Genomic DNA, 10,462 nt, shown 5'->3' on the forward strand with positions numbered 1-10,462 from the left:
CCCGGAGGATGAAGTGGGGTGCAACGGAGACTCAGCTGAGCGTCCAGTTTTGGGCAATACAAATCTCTCAGCTTCTAAGAGCAGCCAGACAACCCCGCGGACCATCCCTCCTGAACTTGACCGAGATGCAAACTTCGCAGCGTTTCTCAACGTGGGGGGCCGACTCTCGGGAGACCGCCCCCAAACTTAAGCCCCCTTAGGCTCGCCCCCAACTGGGACTTCACAGAGCCACCTTAAGGGCGGCGCTCCCGCCCCCCGGAAGTGCGGGGGGGCGGCGGACCTGGACTCTCAGCCTCCCGCCCCGCGCGGTGGCGGACGCCGGTGGATGACTTCGAGCCCCACAAGTGGGGAAACACAACCACCCCTCGCCCGCACCCTTGACCCAAAACAACTGGCCGGGTTCCCTGGCCTCCCGGGTCCCCGCATCCCCTGCATCCCAGTCCGCAGCCGTGAACTTGAGCCCCCTCCGTCAGATGTTGCGAGCGTCCGCCCGCTCGCGGCAGCCACCGTCACTAGACAGTCAAACCCCAAGACGTCAGCCCACAATGCACCGGGCGGGCCGGGAAAAACGGCCCGGGGAGGGGACCGGGGAAGAGAGGGCCGAGAGGCGTGCGGCAGGGGGGAGGGTAGGAGAAAGAAGGGCCCGACTGTAGGAGGGCAGCGGAGCATTACCTCATCCCGTGAGCCTCCGCGGGCCCAGAGAAGAATCTTCTAGGGTGGAGTCTCCATGGTGACGGGCGGGCCCGCCCCCCTGAGAGCGACGCGAGCCAATGGGAAGGCCTTGGGGTGACATCATGGGCTATTTTTAGGGGTTGACTGGTAGCAGATAAGTGTTGAGCTCGAGCTGGATAAGGGCTCAGAGTTGCACTGAGTGTGGCTGAAGCAGCGAGGCGGGAGTGGAGGTGCGCGGACTCAGGCAGGCAGACAGACACAACCAGCCAGCCAGGACGGCAGTATAGTCCGAACTGCAAATCTTATTTTCTTTTCCACCGTCTCTCCAACTGCCCAGAGCTAGCGCCTGTGGCTCCCGGGCTGGTGTTACGAGGAGTGCCCAGAGAGCCTGGTCTCCAGCCGCCCCCAGGAGGAGAGCCCTGCTGCCCAGGCGCTGTTGACAGCGGTGGCGAGCAGCGGTACCCACGCGCCCGCCGGGGGAAGTCGGCGAGCGACTGCAGCAGCAAAGAACTTTCTCGGCCCGGAGGACCGGAGACAACTGGCCCAGAGTCCCGGAGCGAACTTTTGCAAGCCTTTCCTGCGTCTTAGGCTATTCGGCGGCGGTAAAGACCAGGAGGCGGCGGACAGCCACGCAAAAGAAGAAGGACGTGCGCTCAGCTTCGCTCGCACCGGTTGCTGAACTTGGGCGAGCGCGAGCCGCGGCTGCCGGGCGCCCCCTCCCCCTCGCAGCGGAGGAGGGGACAAGTCGTCGGAGTCTGGGCGGCCGAGACCCGCCGCTGGTCGGCCTCTGCGGGTCGGCACTGATCCGCGCCGCCGGGAGAGCCGCTGCTCTGGGAAGCGAGTTCGCCCGCGGACTCCAAGGAACGGCGGCGCCCGAAGAGCGCTCAGTGAGTGACCGCGACTTTTCAAAGCCGGGTAGCGCGCGCGCGAGTCGACAAGTAAGAGTGCGGGAGGCATCTTAATTAACCCTGCGCTCCCTGGAGCGAGCTGGTGAGGAGGGCGCAGCGGGGACGACAACCAGCGGGTGCGCGCGCTCTTAGAGAAACTTTCCCTGCCAAAGGCCCCGGGGGGCACGGGTGTCCCCCGCTTGCCAGAGCGCTGTTGCGGCCCCGAAACTTCAGCACGCAGCCCAAACTAACCTCACGTGAAGTGACGGACTGTTCTATGACTGCAAAGATGGAAACGACCTTCTATGATGATGCCCTCAACGCCTCGTTCCTCCCGTCCGAGAGCGGAGCTTATGGCTACAGTAACCCCAAGATCCTGAAACAGAGCATGACCCTGAACCTGGCCGACCCAGTGGGGAGCCTGAAGCCGCACCTCCGCGCCAAGAACTCGGACCTCCTCACCTCGCCCGACGTGGGGCTGCTCAAGCTGGCGTCGCCCGAGCTGGAGCGCCTGATAATCCAGTCCAGCAACGGGCACATCACCACCACGCCGACCCCCACCCAGTTCCTGTGCCCCAAGAACGTGACAGACGAGCAGGAGGGCTTCGCCGAGGGCTTCGTGCGCGCCCTGGCCGAACTGCACAGCCAGAACACGCTGCCCAGCGTCACGTCAGCGGCGCAGCCGGTCAGCGGGGCGGGCATGGTAGCTCCAGCGGTAGCCTCGGTGGCAGGGGGCAGCGGCAGCGGAGGCTTCAGCGCCAGCCTGCACAGCGAGCCGCCCGTCTACGCCAACCTCAGCAACTTCAACCCAGGCGCGCTGAGCAGCGGCGGCGGGGCGCCCTCCTACGGCGCGGCCGGCCTGGCCTTTCCCGCGCAACCCCAGCAGCAGCAGCCGCCGCCGCAGCCGCCGCACCACCTGCCCCAGCAGATGCCCGTGCAGCACCCGCGGCTGCAAGCCCTGAAGGAGGAGCCTCAGACAGTGCCCGAGATGCCTGGCGAGACGCCGCCCCTGTCCCCCATTGACATGGAGTCCCAGGAGCGGATCAAGGCGGAGAGGAAGCGTATGAGGAACCGCATTGCTGCCTCCAAGTGCCGAAAAAGGAAGCTGGAGAGAATCGCCCGGCTGGAGGAAAAAGTGAAAACCTTGAAAGCTCAGAACTCGGAGCTGGCGTCCACGGCCAACATGCTCAGGGAACAGGTGGCACAGCTTAAACAGAAAGTCATGAACCACGTTAACAGTGGGTGCCAACTCATGCTAACGCAGCAGTTGCAAACATTTTGAAGAGAGACTGTTGGGGGCTGAGGGGCAACGGAGAAAAAAAATAACACAGAGAGACAGACTTGAGAACTTGACAAGTTGCGACGGAGAGAAAAAAGAAGTGTCCGAGAACTAAAGCCAAGGGTATCCAAGTTGGACTGGGTTGCGTCCTGACGGCGCCCCCAGTGTGCACGAGTGGGAAGGACTTGGCGCGCCCTCCCTTGGCGTGGAGCCAGGGAGCGGCCGCCTGCGGGCTGCCCCGCTTTGCGGACGGGCTGTCCCCGCGCGGACGGAACGTTGGACTTTTCGTTAACATTGACCAAGAACTGCATGGACCTAACATTCGATCTCATTCAGTATTAAAGGGGGGAGGGGGAGGGGGTTACAAACTGCAATAGAGACTGTAGATTGCTTCTGTAGTACTCATTAAGAACACAAAGCGGGGGGGAGGGCTGGGGAGGGGCGGCAGGAGGGAGGTTTGTGAGAGCGAGGCTGAGCCTACAGATGAACTCTTTCTGGCCTGCCTTCGTTAACTGTGTATGTACATATATATATTTTTTAATTTGATGAAAGCTGATTACTGTCAATAAACAGCTTCATGCCTTTGTAAGTTATTTCTTGTTTGTTTGTTTGGGTGTCCTGCCCAGTGTTGTTTGTAAATAAGAGATTTGGAGCACTCTGAGTTTACCATTTGTAATAAAGTATATAATTTTTTTATGTTTTGTTTCTGAAAATTCCAGAAAGGATATTTAAGAAAATACAATAAACTATTGAAAAGTACTCCCCTAACCTCTTTTCTGCATCATCTATAGATACTAGCTATCTAGGTGGAGTTGAAAGAGTTAAGAATGTCAATTAAAATCACTCTCAGTGCTTCTTACTATCAAGCAGTAAAAACTGTTCTCTATTAGACTTTAGAAATAAATGTTCCTGATGTACCTGCTTCTATGGTCAGGTTATACTCTTCTTCCCCCAGCTATCTATATGAAATTGCTTACCAAAGGATAGTGCGATGTTTCAGGAGGCTGGAGGAAGGGGGGGGGGTGTTGCAGTGGAGAGGGACAGCCCACTGGGAAGTCAAACATTTCAAAGTTTGGGATTGTATCAAGTGGCATGTGCTGTGACCATTTATAATGTTAGTAGAAATTTAACAATAGATGCTTATTCTCAAAGCAGGAATTGGTGGCAGATTTTACAAAAGATGTATCCTTCCAATTTGGAATCTTCTCTTTGACAATTCCTAGATTAAAAGATGGCCTTTGCTTATGAATATTTATAACAGCATTCTTGTCACAATAAATGTATTCAAATACCAATAACAGATCTTGAATTGCTTCCCTTTACTACTTTTTTCTTCCCAAGTAATATACTGAAGCTTTTATTTTTAGTTGCTGAGGTTAACATTGCTGCAATCTGAAGTGACTTGAAAATTAAGAAGCAAAGAATTTAGGAAGAGTCAAACTGGAAGTTGTGATCTGAATGAAACAGTCTCCCAATTTTATTAATTCCCTCCTCTCTACTACCACCCTTTACCCCCAAATAAATACCTATGTCTAAGGAAACTAGCAGTTTAGCATTTTGGATCTGTCTATAGTTTATTTCTTAATTTGTTTCTCAAATAATCAACCTTGTTTAAGTAATTATAGAATCAGTCTCAAAAGATAGTAATCTAATACTATGGAAAAGATTCGCAAGAGAAAACATGAACACCAACTCAATGGTTACATGCATAAATCAAACCTCAGCTCTAGGGAAATGGGAAACTTAAATTCTGACTACAGATGTAACTTAGGAGATCAACAAGGCAGTGCTCAACAAGGGAACAATTTTTTGCTTGGTTGCTTTTCATCCCAAGAGCCAGTGTGATTATCAGGCAGCAAAAGCAATTTGATATCCAGGAATATTTCACAAACCACTAATTGAGGCAGGGCTGTTTGCTCATTAGCAATGTTCTAGTACCCAATAGGTCTGGGAGTGCTAATATCCTGCCTGTGGCTGTAAATCCAAATACACAGAGTTTCTCCTTAGGAGTATCTCTAGGAGTGGAAGAGATTGGACAGGCTTGTTAGCTTCGGGTATACTCTCCCTTGTAATAACACTTCTTGAACAAAGGGTTACTGGGAGCAGAGCCCGGTTTGCCAAACTGAATTTGCCGATGTCAGCAACCCGGAAGGTGAGATGATTTTGACCATATGTAGAAATAGCAGAGGGACAATAAAGCACTTTGGGGTGGGGCTCTGTGGAAGCTAAACAAGAGCCAACTAGAAAAAATAAGCAGGCTGGGGAATTAATTACCTGCAAAGGTAGACTAAGCCCAGACAACAGTACAGCACAGAAAAGCCACACCACTCCCCAGTTTGCTTTAGATTTCAGTGTTTAAAAAAAAAAAAAAAAAGTCTGAAACTCAGGCCTATCCCCATGCCTGATTGTTTCAATTAACATTCTAAATGTATAGTTTTGAAATTCTAACCATTCTAACCAAAAGGGGTGGAAATAAATAATTGTGGTAGAGGAAATTAACCATGATCTCTGGTAAATTTTGGAGACAAAAGATTAACTGCTTATAAACACTTAATGGTTAACTTCATTATGGGCCTTCAATGAGTTAATCTTTAGGTAACACTAATAGTTGGAGCAGATGAAGCTAGTGACACATAGTTATTAATCCTCTTAATTTGTTTTACACATATATGTTACATATATAAAATAATTCAATCAGGGACATAACCCTCTGTGTCTATCAAGACAGAGGGTTCATGAACTCAATGAAAATGCCCAGAAAGTTGTGTGTGTGTGTCTGTACACACTCTTCTGAGGAGAGAGATTGTTGCTTTTATTTGACCCTCCCAGAGTTCCATGACTCAAAAAAAAAAAAAAAAAAAAAAGTTGATAAACCACGAACTGACCAGCTTACATGCCCACTATCAAAAACATATCTTTGTATGAATCTAAATCCCTTGCTTTTTCACCCCTTCATGTTTCTGCTTGCATGTATTTGCCTGGAATACCTTTCCTTCTAGTTCAACTGATAAATCCTACCCCATTCTTCAAGTCTTGGCGTAAGTGACACCTTCTCTGTAAAGCTTCTGTTGGTAACTCCATCTTCAAAGGGAATTAATAATTCCCTAGTGAGCATGATAACATTTCATGAAAAATCCTATGATAGCACTTACCAAAATGTGTTATGAACCTCTGTGTCTCCCGGTCAGAACCCTATCCTCTTCATCAATGGACTCCCAAACTTCTAATGCAGCGCCTAGCATATAGTAGATGTTCATGAAATAAACGTTTGATGACTGAAAGGACAAGTGAGCTCAAACCCTCCTCCAACATAATTCCAAGTCTCAGTTTCTTCTCGTAAATATACTTCATTCATTTCCAGGTGCATAACTCGCGATGGATCAACCTTCACCTCCTCAAAGTCAAACCTGGCCAACCCTCAAGTTCTAAAGCCTAGTTCTTAGTGAGTGTTCTTAAAAGAATTAAACTGTTAACACATTCATACATCCAGCCACACACAGTGTCCCTTCCTGCCTCCACTAATACAAGTGGGCATCTGCTTACATTAAATGGGTCTGCCTGAAACATTAGTTTTAAAGGTAGAAATGAAGGAGGATAGTAATTGTGTCCTTGGGCAGGCACAAAAACAGTTCCAGATGTGTCTTCATTAAAAACAACCAGCTTTATTGGTAATGACAGAGGGGACTTTCTGTTAGTAAAGTTAGACATATTTCAGGGGTCCAGAAATTAGTACCCAATGTTTGCTTGCTGAGACAGGAATCATGCTAATCCATCTATTCCTCCATGTCATTTCATTACTAGAGAAGTGCATTGGTTGAACCAAGGAAAGAGACCATGACTTCTAGTTTGATTGCCCCTTGCCTCCTCCACCTACCTCTATGGTGGTCAAGTAGGATCTCATAGAAGAGAGGAAGAGGGTTAGAAGCTGGGATGGCCCCAGAAGGTAAAACTATTCTTTCCGAACTCTAGAACCTAACTTGAGTTGTTTGGTTTTGGACTTTTGGACATCACAAAGCAGGGCATTCCTCTGGTCCTGGATCTCTTTGGGACCCTGTGCTTGGCTGTGGGGATTCAATGATGAGCAAAATATAATCGCTTCTCAGGGAACTCACATTCTGGTAGAGGGGAATGTGGAGATGAAATAGAAACTACTCTAATTGCACAAGATATATGCTATAAGAAAAAGGTGCCAGATGGGAGCAGAAGGAGGCATTATTAGAAAATGCTTTATGGGAGAGGTGACATTTGAGCTGATCCAGTGGGCCTTACCAGGAAGAAAAGATTGGGAAGAAACTTGCATGCAAAGGCAGAGAAGTATGAGAAAACATCTTGTGTTTAGGGACCTGAAAGCTGCTTAGAGAAGCTTGGAACAAAGGTGAAGAAAACTGAAGGGAGAAGAGGCAGGGAAGTTGAAGGCTTGGGTTGAGAATTAATATCCATTCCATGTTATCCTATAGGTGGTGGAGAAAGTAGGTGAATTTGAAACAGAGTGGGGACATAATACCCTCAAGTTGAGAAAGATTCATGCTGGCAACAGTTTAGAGGATGAAGAAGAGGCTAGGTAAGGGATGAAATACCAAAGATAGGTTTTTACTTTTATTTAGAATGCCTATGGTATTTAAAGTAGTCTTAGAGTTGGGGAAGAAATGGGAAGAAGATGGTTTGGTCCAGGCTACATCGTGCCACCTTTCTTCTTATGCAACTTTCTGACGAGTTAGGCCTAAAGAGGGATACCAGGAGATTTACTTTCCTCTTATGCTACTTGTTCCATGCTTACGTTTTCCTCTCCATTGGGTCCATTTGATACCTGAAAGAAAATCATCTTACAAAATGGTCTAGAGCCCACCTGTTCAGAGTCAGGAAGCTCAAATAAACAGATGTGAATGAAACAGACCTGCAACCGTGTAGGCCAGGCCTTCCAGGTTTACGGCACAGAGTTGGTCCTCACTGCTGCAAGACCAAACTTGACTTTATCTGGTCACCTAGAATTGATTTAAGCTCAATGAGGCTAGTTGACCCAAACTTTATAAACTCCTTGATATATAAACAAATTCTGTTGGGGAACTGATAATAACATTTTACATTCCCATAGCACTCATTTTCTACTACAAGTAATATTGAAATCCTATTTTGTGCCAGAAACCAGGAACACAGAAGAATGAAAGCAACAGGATGCCTTCCCTCACGGAGTTTCTCATCTAGCTAAAAGAAACAGTAAATAAACACACAAGGCCAGGCATGGTGGCTCACACCTGTAATTCCAGCATTTTGGGAGGCTGAGGCGGCCTTATTACTTGAGGTCAGTGGTTCGAGACCAGCCTGGCCAACGTGGTGAAACCCTGTCTGTCTACTGAAAATACAAAACTTAGCTGGGCATGGTGGTGGGTGCCTGTAATCCCAGCTACTCAGGAGGCTGAGGCAGGAGAATCGCTTGAACCCAGGAGGTGGAAGTTGCAGTGAGCTGAGATGGCGCCACTACGTTCCAGCCTGGGCGACAGAGGCTAGATTCTGTCAAGAAGGAAGCAAGGAAGGAAGGGAGGGAGGGAGGGAGGGAGACACACAAATAAATATATGATTAAAGTGTAATGAAGAAAAAGAACTGGGCAGTAATAAAGATAAGATCTAAATTGGGTTGGCAACAAAGTATTTCTGGAGAACTACTTGAGTTGAGAATTCTTAGACTAAGAGTTCCCCAGGTGAAGAGCAGATGAATAGGAGTGGGACATCCCAGGTGGAGAATCAGCATGAGGGAGAGCCTGGGAAAGACTCTGGTGCACCCTAGTAGTTATAAGAAGGCCTGAATCCCTGGAGTATACTGAGCAAAAGAAACAGTGTTGAGCAATGACATTTTGTACTCACCCATCCATACTCTTGTAGTTTCCAAAGCTCTTTTGCCTCTTCTATCTCGTGCTATTTTCACCACTGTTCTAGGGATGCCCATTGATAGTAGTCATGTTTAAAGGGAGCAGAAGCTGAGGCTTCTAGTGAGTTTTAAGTGCTTTTGTTCAGGCCATGGCTCCAGTAACTGGTGGGGAACAATTTGGTCCCCAGGCATCAAGAACCATACTTTTCTCCTATATTGTTCCAGGAAACAGAAACCCTGGTGACCTTGGGTCTCTTACTCAGTGCACACCCCTACGTCTACATCAAGGACCCTGAGGACTGAATTAGTCATCAGAAGGTTCTTTGATGTGCACAGTATCTGAGCAAAGGTAATCAGATAGTCTCCTGGGATATTTCGTCCATGCCGCAGCAATGTCTAATGAACCCTCCTTGCCCTTCTGCAAACTCCCCCTCTCTGGAGAGAACAGAACACTTCTGCGCTGAGAAACCCTGACAGTTTCTTGCTACACAAACTTCCTTCATGTACATCTAATAAAAAACATTGCTTGATGATTGCTTCATTATTGCTTCAAACAATTGTGTTACCAGATCACCAATACATTTATTGCTTTCTTAGGTTGTAGGTACTCACTGGTCCCCTGGACAGAATTTGAGTATTTCCCAAATATCCTGAGGATTGTACATTCATCACCTTGGGCTGATGACTAATCTCTTCCAGGGTGTATTGATTGATCTTAGGTTCATGCTTGAAGGGGGAACTTTTCCTGATATTATGTTATCCTGGAGAAAGATGGGCAGGCACCTGAGTTGTTCTATTATTGACCATTCTACCAGTTAAGATGTTTGCAGGGGCCAGCAACAGAACATGCAACGTAAACCAGAAGTCCAGATATGAAACAAGTCCACAAGTGGCTAATGTAGTGGTTTAATGACATAATCATGGGTTCAGGTGCCTCCTGTCTTTTCATTTGACCATTCTCAGTGTGTCAAGGAAGTTTCTTGTGGGCACTCAAGATACCTGCAGCAGTTCCGGCATCATAAGTCAACACAATAGTCACCAGCAATGCAGGAATGTTTACTACAATCTTTCTGTTTTTATTAACAAGAGAAACTTTCCTAGCAGCTCCCCACCTCCACCCCAGTAGACTTACCTCTTGTCCCATTGGACAGGAGCAGGTCATAGTCCCAGACTCAAAATCATTCATGACTAGGAAATGAGCCCACCATGATTGCTTGCACTTTGCCATCTCCTACCTCCTTGAACTTAAGTGAGAGGGCTTCTGACTTGCATCAGCCAATGAAATGCAAGCAATGGTGACATATAACATCCAGATAGATGCCAAGAGAGCAAGTACAAGATTAAACATCTTCCCTTTTCTTTGCCTTGGCAACTGAGGACACACAGGAATGCAATGCCCATCAGCCTGTGTTCCTAAATGATAGTGATGTAGACAGAGTCCATTCTCCTCTCCCACAACTCCCAACCACCAGCATACCTACAGCGACCATTTAGCATGAGCAAAATCCTCCAATAATTTGTTGCTTTAAGGCACTGAATTTGAGGGTTGCTTGTTCTCATAGCATTATCTAGCATATTCTAACTCTGGTCGGAACCAACAGTAGGAACAATATCCTCTGGTAGGAACCAATAAAGCCTGCCACAAGCATAATAAAAACTGACACGTACATAATATTTATAATATATACCATTTGCTAAATTTCTCCTATGTAGCAGATATTGTGCTAGGACTTCCAGGGTAGGTGTTAAGGGGAAATGGAG

The 10,462-nt window shown here is 47.9% G+C and overlaps 1 protein-coding gene across 1 annotated transcript; it reads left to right on the forward strand.

Annotated features, from left to right (window-relative positions):
• The first annotated feature begins 852 nt into the window (after positions 1-852).
• JUN (Jun proto-oncogene, AP-1 transcription factor subunit) lies at positions 853-3,169 on the forward strand. Its single transcript, NM_001265850.2, has one exon. It carries the CDS (start codon positions 1,837-1,839, stop codon positions 2,839-2,841), a length of 1,005 nt encoding a protein of 334 aa, NP_001252779.1. The 5' UTR covers positions 853-1,836; the 3' UTR covers positions 2,842-3,169.
• The last annotated feature ends 7,293 nt before the right edge of the window (positions 3,170-10,462 follow it).

Source organism: Macaca mulatta, chromosome 1 (genome assembly GCF_049350105.2).
Source record: "Macaca mulatta isolate MMU2019108-1 chromosome 1, T2T-MMU8v2.0, whole genome shotgun sequence".
NCBI classification, from domain to species: Eukaryota; Metazoa; Chordata; class Mammalia; order Primates; family Cercopithecidae; genus Macaca; species Macaca mulatta.